The sequence below is a fragment of the Xiphophorus hellerii genome, chromosome 5 (assembly GCF_003331165.1).
Source record: "Xiphophorus hellerii strain 12219 chromosome 5, Xiphophorus_hellerii-4.1, whole genome shotgun sequence".
In the NCBI taxonomy this organism is placed as follows: Eukaryota; Metazoa; Chordata; class Actinopteri; order Cyprinodontiformes; family Poeciliidae; genus Xiphophorus; species Xiphophorus hellerii.
This window is the reverse complement of record NC_045676.1, coordinates 26,488,893-26,508,554: the sequence shown is the minus strand read 5'-3', so window position 1 is coordinate 26,508,554 and position 19,662 is coordinate 26,488,893. Positions and strand designations below refer to the sequence as shown.

The 19,662-nt window shown below is 39.2% G+C and overlaps 2 protein-coding genes, 1 long non-coding RNA gene and 1 other non-coding gene across 4 annotated transcripts; 2 read left to right on the top strand and 2 right to left on the bottom strand.

Moving 5' to 3' along the window:
* The first annotated feature begins 249 nt into the window (after positions 1-249).
* Positions 250-8,815, top strand: LOC116720522 (B-cell receptor CD22-like). Its single transcript, XM_032563831.1, has 9 exons — positions 250-285; positions 1,531-1,610; positions 4,870-5,226; positions 5,343-5,561; positions 6,150-6,404; positions 6,503-6,763; positions 6,921-7,002; positions 7,637-7,697; positions 8,475-8,815. Exons 2-9 carry the CDS (start codon positions 1,559-1,561, stop codon positions 8,652-8,654), a joined length of 1,467 nt encoding a protein of 488 aa, XP_032419722.1. The 5' UTR covers positions 250-285; positions 1,531-1,558; the 3' UTR covers positions 8,655-8,815.
* On the bottom strand, positions 2,424-3,815 carry LOC116720529 (uncharacterized). Its single transcript, XR_004339404.1, has 2 exons — positions 2,777-3,815; positions 2,424-2,675 (listed from the first exon to the last, which is right to left on the bottom strand). It is a non-coding gene; the product is annotated as an uncharacterized LOC116720529 (long non-coding RNA).
* A 2,382-nt stretch (positions 8,816-11,197) lies between the features above and the next one.
* LOC116720727 (uncharacterized) lies at positions 11,198-13,981 on the top strand. The gene is made up of 2 exons (XM_032564122.1): positions 11,198-11,472; positions 12,413-13,981. Exons 1-2 carry the CDS (start codon positions 11,454-11,456, stop codon positions 13,900-13,902), a joined length of 1,509 nt encoding a protein of 502 aa, XP_032420013.1. The 5' UTR covers positions 11,198-11,453; the 3' UTR covers positions 13,903-13,981.
* Positions 13,982-14,331: 350 nt separating this feature from the next.
* On the bottom strand, positions 14,332-14,404 carry trnav-uac (transfer RNA valine (anticodon UAC)). The gene has a single exon. It is a non-coding gene; the product is annotated as a tRNA-Val (tRNA).
* Between the last annotated feature and the right edge of the window lie 5,258 nt (positions 14,405-19,662).

Genomic DNA, 19,662 nt, shown 5'->3' with positions numbered 1-19,662 from the left:
AATACAGAATATGACCGGGAGAGGGCAGCAGCACACCAGAATGAGAATCTATGTGACCAATAAAAGAAGAGTATTTCTCAACAGAGCTGGGCTCTTTGCACCTCAGCTTCCGCGTTCAGGGAAAAGCGGCTCAATTGTTTCCGATCTATTGAAAAAGGCTCTTTACACTGGGTGTTTGCAGGGCTTGTCCAAGGTAACAATTAATGATGAACATCGATCCGAAGCCCCGACAATAAGCTGGAGAAAGGTTTTAAGATGTTCGCCTCGTTATACACAGATACGAAGGTGAGTTTTACTTTCTTTAAACTTTGTGGCTAACATTAGCTTTAGCTTATGCTAGACATTTGTCTTGTAAAAATGTGCTATTTAAGTATCTAAACATTTTTCATCCATTCTAACGGACAATGTTTTTACCTTGTGTTCAAGTATATTACGTGAGTTTATTGTCGTTAGTGTCAGAGACCAAGTAACGGGGGATTTTACGGTTCAGGCTTTTTGCTTCTGAAGCCTGAGGAACAACAAGCCCATAGCTTAACAGTAGAGCAGCTCTGGTGTCAGAGTTCTAGTTCAGCTGACTGTTCAGGTTCAAAGTTGTTGCTTTTAGAAAAATATGGCCGTGTTCCTTAAGGTCTCCATGTTATTTTGCTTTATTAGTTTTGCATGTTTCTTGTGAAGCAGGACGGTGTTTACAGCAGTGTGTACAGGCGGATCAGTAGCTCGGCTGTCTGGCTCTGGTCTGCTCTCTGGTTCCCATAAACTCTTTCAGGCTGAATACAGAAGTGATTCCATGGAAATAACACAGGAGGCTCCTTTACCTTCTTCTTTAGGCTGAAGAAGCTGATCCGGAGTGAAGTGAAGGCTGTAAACTTTGCTGTGCGGCGTTAGCTTTAACTGGTAGCCACGAATATTTACAAGCCATCGTCTTCTTAATTCAGGATCGCTTGGAAATCCATGAAAACTTAAAAGCCCATTATATTAGGAAGACAGCAATGTTCATAGTGTTGTTTTATTTGCATCTGAAATAAGACTTTGTCTTTTCTAGCTGTCATGGTAACTCAAAGCGGAAAAAAGAGAGCCGCATTTGCGCATGCGGTTGTGACGTCAGCGCAGCAGGTGCAAAGAGCAACAATGACTGACGGGGAAAACGGTGTAATATTTAGTTGCCATCCAGACCAAATTATATTTAAATAAAATTCAGTGAGTAAAAGGACATCAATATCTGCAACATCGTTTTTTTTCCTTGGAAGAACATTGTTCTTCCAACTATAAAAACTGAACTTAAAGCATTTCTTGTTTTCTCTACATCAATGTTGAATTACACAGCTGAATATTTTTAGTGTTCCTGTTTTTCAACAGCTCATCTGCTGCCATCATGTTCTGTCATTAGCTGCTCACACATTCAGATGATAAGAGGAAGGAAACTGAGCTCATCATCAACAACTTCTTTATGCCATTTGCATAAAGTTCTGTGGGAAAATAACTGCCTGTTACTTTGCTCTGCAGACTAAAGTAGAGTTTCTGCCTTTTTAGTTCATTTAAGGAGAAGAAAGGAGCAGCTATGAGTTTCTCAGCAGCGATCCGTGGAGTTATCGTCCTTCTCATGGCAGCAGGTAATGAGCAGGAAACTTTATCTTCCACCTCAAACAGCCTGCATTTGGATTTCAGGTTTTATGAAGTAGGAAAGAAATCAGAATTTAAAGCGTCTAGACAAAATGATTTAAGGGGAAAAATATGTATTGCTTACAATATATTTATGAATGTGTGTTTTGTAAAGTTAAGACTGAATAAAGGTTATGAATAATCTGAAAATACTTTTTTAAATCTTTAAAAAGTCCTGAGATTTTTTTTTTTATATAGATATGTATTTTTCAGACAATTCCAAAGATAGATTTTATTTATGTCAGTCGTCTTTGCTAATATTTTAAAAGCTCTGACTGGATGGATGATTAAAGTCAAACACCTTTAAAATTCACTGCATGAGCTTCCTCTAAACGTTTCACATTTTAGATTAGATCTTTGTCCTGTTGCAAGGAGCTTAATGAAGAAACGACACGATGAAAACATTTTCAGCTAAAATTATTAATGTTGTTGAATTCTTTTGGGAAAAGTAAATCATTTAATGCTTTTTGAAGAACATGAATAAGTCATAAGTAAAAGTCAGTGTTACATGTGCATTCAAGATAAATAAGAAATGTTCATCTTAGTTTGACAAATATAGAGATGACAAGTACACCAAGTGAAGCGTGGGTGTCTGTGTTCGTATGCTAGTGTACGTGTGTAAAAGTAGCTGCCCATGCAACAGCGGTGCAGCATGCAGTGGTGTGAACGTGTGACACTGCATGCTGGTGTGGCCAATATGGCCCCCAAACTCTGTCTTTGATACAAGCGGAAGCAAACAACTCAATAACAAAATAGCAAAGCAATCAAGCGCAATGTATCTTATTACAAGAAAGTCACTCTAATAGTGACACATTAAAACCATCCCCTTTTTCCTCCATAAAATCCAGGAATCAATAATTGTCCTTAAACAAAAGTCACCAATTAGAGGCCACGGGTTGGGTTCCGCTTCTTATGCTGCTCCTGGTAGAGACGATCCGTCTGCAGCGCTCTCTTTTGCCGATCCACAGCTGACTGCGTGACGCTCCAGCACCGCTCCACTCTTCGGCCCAATCCAACTAAAAGAAAGAGCAGGAAAGCGTCAGCATCCCGCTCCAAATCTCCGCCGGAAGACATATTTCCTGCCAATACTCTCTGATCGACATTGGGCACTACTTACAGGATCAGGGCAGAGGTCCTCTGTACTGGACCGTCTGTTCAACTCCCGGTGTTCTGTGCCTGACGTACGGGTTCCGTCTGCCCCCTCACTCTGCAGCGTGCCAGTCTCCGTAGCCTACAGAATCAGTCCTCTCTTCCTCTTCCATCCAGGCTCCTTTTATTCCGGCCTCAATCAGCCTCTGCTGACACCTGTATGTGCGGCCAATTAGTGCGCTCCGCCTCCTTAGAGAACCACCTTCAGTCCAGTGCGCTTGGATTGTTAAAGGGAAAAAACCAAACAGAAACAACAAACCCAAAAACGATCTAAACATGCAAAGCACAACAAAAGTAAAAAAAACAATTGTATTTTCCCCTGTACAACACAGGCTGTGCTGGTGCCAAATTATTATTGTGTGTCTGTGAGTTGGTGTTGTCTGTCAATCTAATGCAAAATACATTATGTGTTTTCTTCCCCTTGAGGCCAGACTAAGATCATTTTAGAACCTGATGCTTCACTTTTGTACTTTTGCAAAAACTTGCAAGGATTTCCTACTAAATCGTGATGAATGTTTAAATCCAAAAACAAAGCAAGACGAAGTGATAATGTGCACAGGAGTGAACACATTTACTCTGAACATCGTAACAGAGCTAATGGAAGAACAGACTCCTCGGTTCACACAGAGAGACAGAAATAAGTCGTGTGGTTTCCTTCAGCTTAGAAGAGGAACTTTTACTGGGAGGGACGTTTTAGACAAATGTCTAAATGAGGGATATGAAAACACAGAGTTTACAAGAAAAACATTTCTAAGAAGAAATACCAGTAAATAAATCTAAACAGGCTCCAGAGACAGAATGACAGCAGCCTGTTTCTTCACATCGCTGCTGTAAACTCAGTCAGGATCTTGGTGGAAAGAGTTCACTGCAAACTGGCTTCAACTTTGGACCAGTTCAACTGAATCTTTAGGTAATCTGATCAATTTGGCTCCCATTCACATTTTGTGGGGATCAATAAAATATGTTTGGATATTAAATCCTGAACAGCCAGCCAGTTGTTTACTTGTTCAGCCTGGATTAATCTGACAGTCACTTTGTGGTCAGATGGTGAAAGAAAACAGCAACAAGAGACTCATCATGTCGAAACACCGTCTGCAGCTCCAGACACAGCACTGAACCACTGACTGTAAATCACCTCATCAGACTTTCTTCAGCTTTACATTGATGCATCTATAATAATATTGATAATTATAACGATAAAGCTGCTGTTATTATTCTACACCACATGGATGACGCCAGAGACAATCTGAGACTAAAATAGAGGCCAAAACATAAACAATGGATCTAAAATTGTTCTATTAGTTTATTGAGGTTAGGAATCACCATTAAGATGTTTTCTATACTTTCAACATTATTAGATTAACCAATTTAATATAGTGTACCATTTAACATAAGATTTCAAGGAGTTACAGGGAGTTACAATTTGAGGCTTGAAGTTTTAAACATTTTTTGTCTTTGAGTTCAGTTTGTTCACTAATCATCTCGTCAATTAATAACCAATAATCTCTGATTGCTTTTATATTCAGCCAGTAAAACTCGACTCTCTCCACCAGATCTGAACTGAATCCTGTTAATGATGGTGATGTTCTTCACAGGACGAGGGGCCACAAGGTCAATTCTGCTTTAGGCCCATGAAACCTTGGACTGGCCCTAGATGATTATTGTTAATAAGCACTGATGATATTACAATATATTGATACATTAATTGTTCATCATGCAGAGTACAGTCGTTGTTTTTACAATATTTACAGTTTTCCAGTTTTCTTTCTAGGTGGCAGCAACAAGTTGAAAGGTGTAGAAAGAATCGCCTTATGGTTTCATAAACATTCACTGTTAGTTTATTATTGATATTAACTTTGATTATTGATTTGAACTTGGTGTGGAAAGTCAAGAGCACATAAATGTTTTGTGTTTCACACTTTGTAGACGAGACTCGGGATTCTTCAAGTGTTAAAAGCTTTTAGTTGATAGATATCATTTTGAAAATGTATTTCAGATTCATTAAAATATGTTTACATAAACAGTCTACTTAATGTTTATTTAATGTCTTTTTTCTTCCAGATGTTTGTGGTCAGGATGGTTGGGGAGTGACTTATAGTCGTCCTTCCATTTGTGCCCTAAAAGGATCAACGGTGGAAATGAGCTGCAACTATATTTACCCAGTCATATACAACAACAAATATATTGTTATAGTGAAAAAATCTTGGATTACAAAAGTGCTTAATGGAAATTATGTGGATCTGAAAGACGACACAGATTATTCAGGTCGTGTGGAATACAGTTGCACAAAGACTTCCTGCTCTCTGAAGATCTCTAATGTGAGACAAACTGACTCAAAAGAGTACAAGTTCAGGTTCACAACAAACCATCCAAGTGGAAAATACACGGGTTCACCTGGAGTCTCTTTATCTGTCACAGGTAACAGTTGCAATTTAAGTCAGTTGGTTTTAAGATGTTGCAAATATTACAGTTTAACCTCTAAATAAATCTGCTTGTGTGATTTTCATAAAATTATAACTTTTTTGTCCACATAGATCCACAGGTGAAGGTAAACAGAGTAAATGATCCAATCAGGATCCAGCTGACATGTCACACTGACTGTCAGCTGCCTCATCCAGTTTCCTACGTCTGGCTGGAGGATGGGAAAGCAAACAAAGAAAGTAACAATAATTTGGTCCTGTCCTCATTTAATACCACACACAGATATCAGTGTGCAATAAGAGGACATGAGGATGTTCCATCTCCTGCAGTGTGTAAGTTTGTATCTCTGTATTTGTCTGATGAAAATATTTAAAGTATTTAGTTCAACAAATAATATTAATTCACCTGGCAGGTTTAGATCTAAAAATATATTTAAATTCAACCAAGAAATGTGTTATGGTTACTGATTTGACAGGCATCTCTCAAAAGTTCAAAACATTGTAAATTTTTGCAATTTCTGTTTTGGAAAAAAAAGCCTCTTTCCCATCACCCTAATCTGTTGCTCTTTCCACATATTTTCCATCAGATTCTCAGTGCAGCCTGAAAGTATTCACAGTGATTCACTTTTTCTAAATTTTGCAATGTTACAGTCACATTTCAAATTGTGTTACAATAATCTCCTCAAAATGGTGCACATAAATATCTCATTACAATAATGTGTAAAAAAGCTTTGAAATTAAGAAACCAATAAATTACATTTACATAAATGCTCACAGTTGTTGCTAAATTTTGAATGCGATGCCACAAGTTTAGTCCATTTATCTCTACATTTTTGTAAATTTATTGATATTTGGGATTCTGAGCTTCAAGTTGCAAAGTCATGAGCTTCATCTGAAGTTTTATTCTCACGTTTTCTCCAGATGCTCCACAGACCATCGTTCTGTCAGTGACCCCCTCAGAAACTGTTGAAGGCTCTAAAGTGACTCTGACCTGCAGCAGTGATGCTAATCCAGCAGCTAACTACACCTGGTACAGGGGAAAAGACAACAAACTCCTGGAATCAAATAAAAATCTTACCTTCGACTCCATCAAGTCGATGGATTCTGGGCAATATTACTGTACAGCCATAAACAAGATGGGACAAAACAACTCAACAGTCAATGTTGATGTTAAATGTATGCAGTCGCACATTAAAGAATGTCTTCCACTTATTAACTTTATATTTTGACATAATTATAAAAGTAACAAACACAACTCCTACTTTTTCTTGCAGATGCTCCCAGATCTCCTTCAGTGTCTCAGAGTCCGTCTGGTGACATCGTGGTGGGTAGCTCCGTGACTCTGACATGTAGCAGTGATGCTAACCCAGCAGCTAACTACACCTGGTACAAGGAGGGAGAGAAGGCACAAAAAGCTTCAGGAGAACGCTTCAACATCACCAACATACAAAATGAACACAGTGGGAACTATTACTGTAAAGTCCAGAACAAGATAGGACATCATAACACCTCTGTATCTGTGACTGTTGTGCCAGGTAAATATTTATAGTTTAAATCACCCAATGACTCTTTTTAGGCATAGTTATTGTGCAAACTGTGGGCTAACCCGAACAAAAACTAGAATAGAATTTTAAATTGTAGAATCACTCTAAACATTTCAGTTTGGTAGGTCTAAATGTGTTTTCTTTTCAGGGCAATCAAAGATAGTAGTCTTTGGGACTGTTGCTTCTATTTTGCTGATCATGATTTTTCTCCTTGTCTTCTTAATATCGAGGTAAGTTAATCTTTTTAATCTTCACATTTCTTACATTTAAAGTGCCCATAAAATGCATTCACCCTTCTGGTTGTTTTAACTTTTTAACACTTGCACAAATCAATCACGGTCAACAAATGTTTGTTTTTTTTCCACAAATAAAATAAAACAAAACAAAACCCTTAAATGTCAAAGTGAAAACTGATCTCTAGAAAGTAATGACAATAAATTAAAAACATGAAACAAAATGCAATTGTGTTAATATTCACCCTGTTAAAGTGACAGACTTAATTCAACAGAGGTCCAGCCAATTGGGGCTAGCAGTCTCACAAAGAGCGATTGTGTCTCGAATGATTGCAGCATGAAGACAAAAGAACACTCCAATTATTGGAAAGTATAAGTCAGGAGATGCATACAAAAAGAATCTCTAAGGCACTGAACATCCCCTGGAGTTTAATTAAACCCATTGTAAATTATGGAAGGTATTTGGCTTTTATTGTCAAAGAAAAAAAAACATTTAGTTGATCTTAATTAATTTGTAAAATCAATATCAGAGTAACATATCAAAGGGGGTGAATACTTTTTACAGGCACTGTTGCCATGCGGTCATTTTAGGAACAATAAATGACCACTAACTATTTTTTCTAATAACTAGAAAGTGGAGAACATCAACACCACCGCCTAAGCCTGGAGGAAACCCCAACAACATTGAGCAGGTCAGATGGGAAATAAGAGGCTGGTATAATCCCCTCTTCACATCCTGACTTCTGTAAATAACGCGGTAAAACAGTCAGCAAGTTCTGAGTGGAGCCAGGAGCAAAGCACCAGGGCTGGTGGGGCAATGACAATGAATATGTCATGAAAAAAACCCTGATATTTAGTCAGTGCCTCTTGGTTTTCTTTAAGAGATTAGTGCCATCAACATTATATCTCTGTTTCTAGTTGTACTTCTCTAATGAAAATCGACCAATATGGTGGTAACAAACCGAGTCGATATGTTCAAAGATATAAAAATTAACAAGTCCATGAACCCTCTCGCGGTCTTAGCAGCAAATGTCACGGTCAGACAGCAGGGAAGGTTGATCCATCAGACCGTCAGTTCCTGAAACTACACAAAAAATAAAAAATGTAACAGCGCACACGGGGTCAGTGCGATCCCACTGGACCGCAGACAAACTAATACATTTCAGTAAGAATGTTCCTGCATCATTTTGCTTTGCTACACATTATTTCTGGATTAATTTGTTGTTGTTGTTTGTCTGTGGATTAGCTGGGTCATTGCTTCATTATAGATATAACTGAGTAAGACGTTGATGTTCTCAATACTTATTTTCCCCTGCTATGTGTCTTTTAAAGTGACAGGCGCTGCAGCCATCTTAGTCATTGAAACATTAGTACAGTAGCAGTTTTCTGTGGACAGTAAACTGTTTGAAGCACGGCTTCGTTTGACAAGAGAATCTATAACTGATTGTGAAATGCATTTGGTCCTGCAGAACCAAAACAGCCTGTCGAAGTCGCAGGAAGACCTTCAGTACGCCAGCGTCCGGTTCCTGAGGAAGCAGAGAGCTCCTGAGTATGAAAACTTTCAACCTGGTAAAACCGGCACAGCTGATCTGGAGGAAGAGGGCGAGCAGAACGTAGAGTACGCTTCTGTCAAGTTTGGCCAGAGGTAAGTAGCTCTCGCTAACATCGTGCTTGGTGAACATTAAGAAACAGCACATTTAAATTATTATAGAAGACAATGTTTCCTTAAGCTGCCAAAGTGTTGTGTAGAGAAAACATTTGTGAAATATATCTTTTAGAGTAGCCTGATTATGGAGGGTTTCTCTTTTGGATTTGTTCTACAGACTTGTTTTACCAAGAAAAAGAAAAACAAGTATTCACAAATTACTCTGCCAAAGCATTTCATGTTGCATTTTCATTTCTTTTTTCTTTTCAGAACTGAAAACCCAGAATCCGAAGATGATTCAAATGCTTTATACAGCGTAGTAAATAAACCTAAACCGGGTAAATAATATCTATTGCTGTACAAACATACTTGTGGTCATCTAGTTGTTCTTTTTTCATTACCTGGAGGCATATTGTCATTATTATTATTATTATTGTTGCTGGGAAAGAGGACGATTCAACAAATGTTTCAAATGAAACAGAAAGTGTAACATCATATATATAGAGAAGACATCATCTGGAACTGCATCACAACTGGAAACAGGAAACAAATTGTTTTGACAAAAAAAGACCTTTCAATTGGGAAGATATTGAAAGGATGAAAAAAATATATTAATGAGTGAATTCTCAAACTTTCCCTAAAAGGAGGAAATGTTGGTGAGAGATACGAGGCAATGAGAGGAAGTTAATGGATTCGCCTCACCCACAGAAACAGTCTTTCTGTTGCAAACTCCTTTTTCCCCCAGAACCATTTCACAGTTATTTCTGCATAACACCTCAGCTGTATAATGAATCCTGCCTGTAACAACAACAGGTTTGACAGTAAGAGCATTGCACCAGCTCTAGAAGTCAACAGTCAAAAGTCACACCATTAACGCTATCAGTACACTATCTGTACTGATAGCGTTAGCGTGATGCTCGAGAGGACAGTGACAAATGTCAGACCGTCAGTTCCTGAAACCACACACACACAAAAAAAAAAAACAACTTGCCCTGTCGGACCGTACATAGAGTAAAAAACTTGTGGGGTCCAAATGTCTTAAGACTGTGGGAGTTTTAAGGTGACCACAGGTGTGTTTTTGAAACTAATGGGGGAGAAAATTCATTGTTTTATCAGCAATATGTGTTTTTTATTCGTAAAAATAAGTGATGACTTACTGATGCCAAATGAACAACAGGTTGTACATAAATAATCATTTTAACTTCCGTTACATGTGTACAGTTTGCTTGAAGTAACAAAAACTACTATTATAATAAAATGAACTGTACTGTATATGCTAGCTGCAGCTGTATTAATGTGTTGATAGCCACATCATTGAAGCCCAAATACATGCGCTTGTGTTAAAAAAAGACTGATTGTGTGATCAAATGTCTTCTTGTTGTGTTCAGAGTCAACAAGAAGTTCTGAATGAATAAGATTTAAACTTGCTCAGGGCTTTTTCCCTTGATCCCTGCAGCATGTTTAAACATTTCTAAGATTATTGTGATCAACTGTTCAAAGAAGCTCTGAGATCTAACAAGACAAGTATTTTCTCAAAGATTCTAGATAATAAATGGAAATTAGATCATTTATTAAATCCTCTTGATTGAGAGAATATTTCTAAATATAGGTTTAATTACAGCTACTATAAAAGAGTTAGATTTTTTGTCTACAATGGAAACAGGAATCAAAGGCAACGTTTCTTTAAATGACTGAGATCAGATCCAACATACAAGATGAAGGTTTAGATTAAGCCAATATTTTTTATAACTGGGGGAAAAATCATAATCAATAATCAAACATGTTCTATAGATACCTCACGAGGATGAAATAATGTCATTTGGACGGTGCCAAGAATTTATTTTTAATCAAAATGTTCATGAAGAATCTCATGAATATCACCTCTGTGTTTGTCTAAATGGAAATTTAGTCTTTATGATCTAATCAACATAAAATTTAATTTGTACTGTTTGATGTTATGAAAGAGTTTTTCTAAAAACACTTCTCTTTTGAAAACATTGGCCAGGTTGTAATTTATTGCAAGACACAAATATCTGTTATTTCCTGAGTTTTTTAAAAATTTATTTAAGTTTTAAGATTTTCATTTACTACCTGAAAGATTTTGAGAATATCTGTATGGAGGAGTGGGATAATTACTGCAGTAATTGAAATCCTGGTCAAGAATTACAGAAAAAATCTAATCTCTGTAATTGTAAACATCTTTTCCATATGTTAACTGTCATTTTTTTATCATATAAAATGTTTTTTATGCAATAAAATGCAAATTAAAGACAGCACAATGTCATTTTTCAGATTTTCTTTCAAGATTGCATCTTTCACCATTGATGAAGATTATCTCAGACTTGGCAGTGTATCAAATTCCTTATTGTTAAAAAAACAATATTACATGATTAATTACATGTTTTTTCCATGCTAAATAAATATGAAGAAGTATTTTTTTTTGTTGTCTTTCATGCTTTTGCAATAAAAGACGCATTTATTTCAAACGTTTGTTGTTTTTGCTAGTTTTTTTTTTTTTTTTTACATTAACCAAAACCACAGATGGAAGTTGCTGCATTGTTACTCCTTTGAACCCCGCTGACAAACACGCTGAGCTGCGTAGTGCAGAGATCCTGTAGATCTCCAGGAAAGATGATTCAGAGAAGCGAGTTGGAAAAGAGGGCGTGTCCCCTGAAGGCTCCTTTACTATGGGGGGGTAGAAAAAAAGAAACTATCTTAGACACGTTTTACTACCAGTCTTGTGAGCACACAAACGAGGAGAGAAGCATTTCTGGGAAAGAGGATTTCCTTATCTCTGGACAACATGGCACGGAATAAACTGAGTAAGGCTACGTCTAATACCTAAATCAACAGTTTCATTCACAAGTTTGTTGATAACCCAGTGTTTGAGTGTGGTTTGCTCCTTTGTTCTTGTAAACTGAGCTGAAGTAAAACATCCACCGGACAGGACTGCAAGTGCTTTCATCATTGGCTAACTACACAAATGATTCATGCTAACTTTTGTAGGTTAAAGTGTTCACGCCAGGTTTTTATTGTTTATATCTTCCATCTTTGCTAGCTTGATTAAAGTCACATGTAGCCAGGCACAGATAGAGATCGCTTCTCCGGGTCGAACCTGAAAAACCTGTTTGTCAAAGGTGTCTGGCTGTTCCGACTGTAGGTACATTGTCCATTGCCACGGGGCAACATTGTGCTCTTGAGATAAAGTAGTGACAGATACTGACAGAAAAAAATCTGAAACTAAAATTACAAAAATGTAACCACTGTTTGACTGCTTCGGCTGAAAAATGCGTAGTTTCATGTGCAATGCGGTTAGTGTAGATTTTTTTCTTGTGGAACTTGTTCAGTTTGGCAGAGAATCTTCTTCTGAACATGTTTGAAACCCTAAAAACTGAAATAAGACATAATTATGAAGTATAAAAACACATAAGTTAATATTGATGCCTTACTGTTTTCTGAAGACTTCATATTGCACCATATTTCCATTGATTGTGGTTCTGATCCAAAAGTAGCACAAGAAATTATGACTGCCTATCAAGTCGAAATAGTAAACCAACTTTCACCTCGTAGAAATTATTTGTTGGGATTACATATTTCAAACGTGATGACAACATTTGATAATGTGGAGATTTCAGAAATGTAGTTTCAAATTATATGATGTCCAGTAGTTCTGGTGGTACAGAACTACTTTTTTGCTCCTGAAATAGTAGGAATAAAAAAAGCCAAAGTGGTAAAACAATTTGTGCCTTCTTTCTCTTTCAGGAAACAAGAGCCAGTTGATGGAGGCAGCTCTGGGATTTGCCCTGGGAGCTGTGGGAGGGTGCATACTGGGCGCTACGGAGGACCCGGTGGATAGGATCGCGTCTGCCATGACTGCAAGCGGTCCACTGAAACCAGTGATGGAGGAGGTCAGGGTGATGGGTCCCCTGGGACTGGGCACGCTTATGGGAGCAACAGCACTGACAACAGCAATGACATCCGTCATAGCAGGAGTTATTTTGGCGGCGGCGGTAGCCTCAGTGTTTGTAAGAATGAGGAGGTGCAGCACCTCCTACGCAGACTCTGCTGGCTTGTGGGCATCAGCAGGATGTGCTGGCATTCTAGGGATCACACTCAGCGGAGCAACGTTTGGGAAGGCAATCGAATGGATTGTGAGGACCTATGGCATGGTGGGACTTCTGTGGGCTTTAGGCCTGTTCACTGTGCTTAAACCGCCTCTTAGTGTTTTATTCCAGCTGGCATGGACCCAGGGAGAGACTTGTTGCACTCTAGGAGTTGATGTCATGTCCAGAGAGAGGGAAGACGTTGAGATTATTGAGTGGCAGCAGAGACAAAGGGTGGCTCTACAAATAGAGGAGAGGATATTGTCCGTAGAGAAGGGCGGTAACGCAGTGGATGACAGGGCGAGATGGATCACTGAAAAAAGAGAAAGGGAGGCGATAGACAAGAGGAAAATCGAGAAAAAAGAGGCTGAAATGGAGCAAAGAACCATCCACGACTGGATCAATACCGTTTTGGTCAAACAAGTCGATTTCTTGGCTTTCACAGGAATACCAATGGCAGTGGTTTCCTTTGTCACATCAGTATTGGGATTGTTTGGCTATGGGAGCCATCAGGTTGTGCTTATAGTGCTTCTGGCTTTAGTTGTCCTCATTGCCTTTGTTCTTATGCAGTCCTCTGACTTTAAGTTCTGGATGTTGGTGGGGTGCATGGGAATGTTTGCAACCTTCATCATTGCCATGCTCACGCTGCATGCCAAGCAGGAGGCTGTTACAGCTGCTACGAGGATGAGCCAGGCGGGGCACAATCAGTCCGCAGAATCCATCAGCACTCGAATGAACCTTCAGTCTTCCCTGGAGGCTGTGACCACATCCTTTTTTGGGGCAAAACTATGTCAGTTGAGCCTGGGGGCCACAGTGGGAGGGGCATTAGTTCGCAGAGCAGCTGGCGAGGTAAAGGTTATTGTAGGGGCAGCTTCGGTCGCAGGAGTCCTACTCGCAGGGATGGATGCTTTAGCTCCAGTTCTGAGTGACGGAGAGATGGCGGGTGCCCTGCTGGGAGTGGTTGGAGCAGCGGGGATGTCAGTTGGTGCAACATCGGCGGCAGCTACAAGGTGGTCCTCATGGCTGGGAACTGTGGGGACGGTGGCAGGGTTGATTCTTGGAGCATTAGGGATGGGAAAGTTGCACATTGTCAATATTGGGCTTCAGCTTCCTGTGGCCTTTGTGTTTGCAATGTCCAATCCTTTTTAACTAAAGTACTGTATTATAATACAAACTGTTACTGATTTCTAAATTATTTACCATGTTTTAATAAAGTATATTGAAATCATGTTGGTTTGCTAGATTTTGTTGCTTCTTTGGGTTCCAGTTCACTTGATTTTGGGTCAAGTGAACTTTTGCGTTACTTAGAGTCCATAAATGAAACCTGAGAACACTTACTGTATTGAAAAAGTTGCTTTGTGCAACATTTTAGGTGCAATGCCAGAAGCTCCTACTGTACCTGGAACTCAGATACCACGATTCAGAATCCAGGGTGTAAAGCCATAAGTGATTATGTGCTTGAATAAGCCTTGATTTCAAGGACGTCGTCACAGAAGTGATTTGGCAAGTGCCAGATCACACATGTGACACCCTTCTGTTGACTGACAACACCCTATGATAAACATAACCTGGAGAAAATGTTTCTGTCTGGTCTTGAACCAGAGACTTTTTGCGTGTAAAGCAAACATGATATCCATTACACTACAGAAACTGGTCTCATATAGAACATTCTTGGTAAAGGGTCCAAAATTTGTCAAAGGCTAATTTAAGTGACTTGCTGTAGACAAAGCCAAATGTTTATACTGCAGAGTATCCTATGAGGACACTGATTCTCTCACAGAGCACAGTAATGTGTAGATGAACAAATGGTCAAACCTCTATTTCTGCCTGATTTCACGTTAAAGGCTGAAAATTATTCACAGCTCATTTATTAATTGAAAAATTCTCACTTTGGAATGCAACCCTGACCCAAGTTGCAATGTTGTGGGTTTTGGTCTCCAATCAAACAGAGTCTACCGGATGATCGGACCAGACCAGAACTGTCTAGTCCGATTCAGTCAATTTGTCTAGAAAGTTTAATTTGTTTAGGTAGTTCTAGGTGGTTCTTGGTGCAGCGCGAGGGGGGTAAATAGTTTCCTCAAAGAGTTTGGTTTGTTTGACACAGTGACACCAGCTGAAAATGTAACAAATGTTGCAATTTTGGTCCTCAATCGAACTGAGTCTACCAGACAATCAGATGTGAAAACACCCTTAAGCAATTTCTTTATTACGAAAACCCAAGCTATGTCTTCATGTCTCATTTCATCGAGCCAGTGCTCATGAACAAGACATTTTATTTTTGCTTAGCTTTAAAAACTACAAAGCTACATTCAGAAAATAATTAGCAAATGTGTGATGTTGAGTATTTTTTTAAATAGCATCCCCTTATGCAACATCAAGTAAATGTCTCTGACATGTAACCAATGACTCAGCACTGAGGAACATCTCTAGAATACCATTTTTATTCTCCGACCACGCAGACAGGGCCGGCCCAAGCCTTTCTTTTTTCTATACATGAACATGCTCACAGAAAGACATATGGCTAAACAGATCACAGGTAACATATTTGAAATATCTAAACAACATTTGCATATTACTTTCCAACAATATCCAGAGCCGTTTTATTTAATAAATGACAACTAACGTAAAGTAAACAATGTGTACATAAAACTTCAGCTGACTAAGACGGCAGTCGCTCTTTTTCCTCCCAGCGCCTGTTAGATCAGTTGCTATGACAGCGGTAAACCAAACTCTAAAAGACTCTATAAAAACTTCCTTAACAAGACTAAATAGGTTCTTCAAAAGGTTACGTTGTGAGACGTACTGAGAGTAAGACCACTGTATTGGACCACTTCTAACCTGTAAACAGGATAGAACAGGTTGGAGTAACGAGGCAGAAACCAATACGTACTTCACAAGTCCTCCTGAAATCTGTTCTGAAGCCGGTTACCAGTTAGGCTGCGTTCACAATGCAGGCTGAAGTGACCCAATTCCAATTCCAATTTTGATGTAATGCGGCCTCTGATCTTTTCATGACAGTCTGAATAGCACAGGTCGGATTCTTTTCAAATGCGACCCAGGCCCCTTGCACATCAGATCCGTGTCTGATTCAACTGCAACCTAAATTCAGGTCGCATAAATCTGAACTGAACGTCACTGGTACTGGACAAATCTCAATATTCTGCGTCCCGATATGGGCAAGAGGGAAGAAAAACAACAACCATGAGGGACTATATGAGGATTAAATTGTTAATATGCTGCTTCGGTTGGACGACAACTTCAAATATGTAAGCTGTGCTCCACCTTTAGCCTCCATGTTTACTTCCGCAAACACTGAGCGCTTCTTCTTTTTATGGTGGTTGGCAGAACACTGAGAACGCCGAAGCTATTGCACCCTCTACTGCACATGCGGGACACTTTCAGGTCATTGCCCGTTCACTCTGCAGAACACATGCAGGTCACATATGTGTGGCAGTATGAGCTGCACCGGCTGAAAAATCCGATGTGACAAAAAAAATCAGAATTGGGTCACTTCAGGCTGCAGTGTGAACGCAGCCTTATACAGACTCTGGAGCGATTAAGAGAGCACACTGCCTCCAACTGGTAGCTTTCAGCTACTGCAATAAAGCTAATTACAATAGATGCCAAATCTCGAAATTAGAAATATACATAAAAAACAAATCAATTAATTCAATATCAAAATAGAAAATAATAATAATATAACAGAAACCATTACTTTTTGTGTATGCCACATCTGCACGTTTGCAGTTAACAATAGTTGCCCCCACTGTTCCTTGCACAACAGTGTTTGCTGCTGAGCATGATGTATCTTTCTTGTCATCTTGTCATATTTCAGACAAAATAAATGGGCAGGTAAGGCTTTTTAAGGATTGGTAATCGGCGATCGGCCAGAAAACTGCAATCGGTGCACCCCAAATTAAGATGGAATACATAGATATTCATGACAAACTTTGATTAAATTAAATTAAATCTTAGGTGTAATTACAATAGTCAAAAATGTCATTTATAACTGGAGTCTTTCTCACCTGGGAGTTTTTTATGCCGGTACCAGGCTGAGTCTGAACCTTCAAATAATTTTTAACTGGAGAAGTTTCACTGAACTTAGAAGTTGATGTAAAAAAAAAAATGGTTGTTTCAGATACATAAATTATCACGCTCAGCAGCAAACAACATATATCCAACCACAGCTTAGAGCAGCTCATGGACATATTAATGCAGTAGCCAGGTAGCCTGATGGAGAAACATTTTGCTAAGCAACGTCAAACATTGAGAAGCTAATTGTTGTTGTCAAATGTTATCAAACACGTTGTTTTGAAGTCAAACAACCCTGCGAAACATTCAGGGCCAACCGGGAGAATCAACTCATTTAAAGTCAAATCTCAGTTTCACACAAATACAAACTCTGTAGCACAAATGTTTGGTTGTTGAACTGGACAGTTCAAGGTTGCCATCAAGCTAATTTTCTATTAGCAGCTCCACAAATCTTTCTGATAAACATTACGTTACCAAGACACATTAAAACATACCTTTATCCTGACCTTTTCTCTATTCTTCCTCTTTCTTTTCTCTCTCCCTGAAGGATAAGTCCTTTTTTTGCTAACTCATCCTCCACCGGTGATTTGGAGGTTTGGGTTGTTCTGCACAGCAGCTCATAGTATCGTGCGGTGCGGTACCTACCGCGGCCACCAGGGGACCCCCAAGAGCAATTCATTTTTTTTTTTTTTCTTCTTGCCCATATAAGAAAGATTTCTACAATACATTATCAAATATATGCTATTGTAAAATAATCGCAACTTCATAATGAATGTGTGTGTTTTTGTTAATCTAATCACGTAGAAATTATTACTAAAAAGAAAAAAAAAAAGGTTCCACTCAGGGGGCCCCCTAGCGGCCCCGGGGCCCTTACCGGCTGCTTAGTTTGCTTATGGCGCCTCCAAAGGGAAGCAGAGATTCATTCTCAGCCGGTCTCTCTCCTCCTCTACCATCTTTTTTTCCTTCGTGAGTCTGCTGATAGTTTCTTCAAGTGTGCCTCTGTCTCTCTTCAAGGCACAGGCGACTTCCAGGAACTTTCTGCACTGACCAGGCTTCATTTGCTCACACATTGTTTCTTCCTCCATCTTGTGGTTTTCATCACCAAACACGGATATGTTGCAAGCTGAGGAGGGTGCAATCTTGTTTGAGTACACTGCGAATAAAACGAGAAAAAACAAACTGTTATGGCTGTTTTTTGTTGTTGTTTTTTTTTTTTTACCTACACTCTACGAAACAAAGAAGTGAAACTCACCTGTAAGACGAAGAGACAAATTGAGAATGGCTTGTATGATACACAGCGCGCCGATGCTGAGGAAAAGCAGACGATAGCGTCTTCTCTCTGCAAATCAAAGGAAAACATGTATTTAAATTGATAAGCTAAAATGAAGACGTTTGTAATATTTTGTGTTACCTGGCAAATTTGTTTCCCCATATGGCCGCTCATTAACATAGTCTCTCATCCCCCGTCTGGGCATTGTCCCGACTTCATCGGCAGCTAGACACTGAGTGATGTCATCCTCCTGCTTCTGGTGCATTCTTAAAGAACGAGGAAAGACGAAATTAGAAGTGGTAACAAAAAGAGGAAGAAACAAGCTTTAAAAAAAAAAGATAAACCACATCATTTGTCATCGGTCACAGACAGATACACAGATAGATGCATTTATATCACAATCTAGGTGGCTGAACAAAAGTGTAATTTTCCGGAACGATGATTCACTTTGTATCTGTGTGTCATAAAAATTCAATGGCCTCCTTTGAGTGTGCGGCTGTGACATGGCGAAATGTAAATCATAGGGAGTACATTTTCCCAGGAACGGTATGTGTACACACAGACATATAGATATATCACAAAGGAATGACGCGCATTCATGAGAAACATTGTTTATTTATTACCTGTGCAGCTGAAATAAATAAATTCAGTGCCTAGACCTATTCAGTCGTAACAGAAACAGTGACTCGGCCAGTCGAGAGCATCAGGCATTTAGGGATCTGAACACGATAAAGACGACTGAAGATCAAACCAATCATCAGACTGGAGAAGCAAGAGGATTTATGCGACTTTGAACATGAAATGGGTTTTTTTGGCCCCAGAGTGGCTGGCCTCTGATTTTTGGTAACTGTTGATATTTTAAGTCATTTCCTGTGATTGGCAGAGAACTGAAACGCCTGCAGAGGAGAGGAGAGTGGGCAGGCCAAGTAAAATGACCAAATATGGGCATAACAATGCTCTAAACGTAGAGCATTTCCAGTCCTGAAGCGGATGAGCTACAGCAGAAAGAGACCACCACCTGATAGTTCCTCTAGTAGAGGACAGGAAACCAATGCTATGATCTACCCAGGCTCAACAAAATTGGACAATACCTCTTTTGAAAAGTGTTTCTTGACCATGTGGTGGTCTCAGATTGAGTGGGCTATGGCCCCCGGAAATGTGTTGGACAAAGTGTCTAAGCTAAAGGTCTGCGCTAATAGAATCTGAGCCAAATGACAACTTCTATAGCTTCTTACCAGTGGGATGTGGCTGGACGGCAGACTTACACCATGACTGTGAAGGCAGCAATTCAAAATGTCGATATGGACCGAACTGTCTGAGGAATGTGAACGAAGCAGTTCTTTTAATCTTACCAGAGTGATTCTGGAACTGAACTGGATCTTAAATTGCAAATGTAAAAAATGAAAAGAATAACAGTTCAAATCCCGGAGCGTCCTTTAAACCTGAAATTTCCATATATTTTTCCGATGCGTACCCCAGCCAAGCATCGATTCTCCTACTTTCAGCACAGTAATTCTCTGCCTTCGTTCTGTTCGTCTCCTTTCCTTTCACAAATATCTTCCTTGTTTTGAGCAAGTCGGGGGAGGGGGGAAAAAAAATCAGAAGCA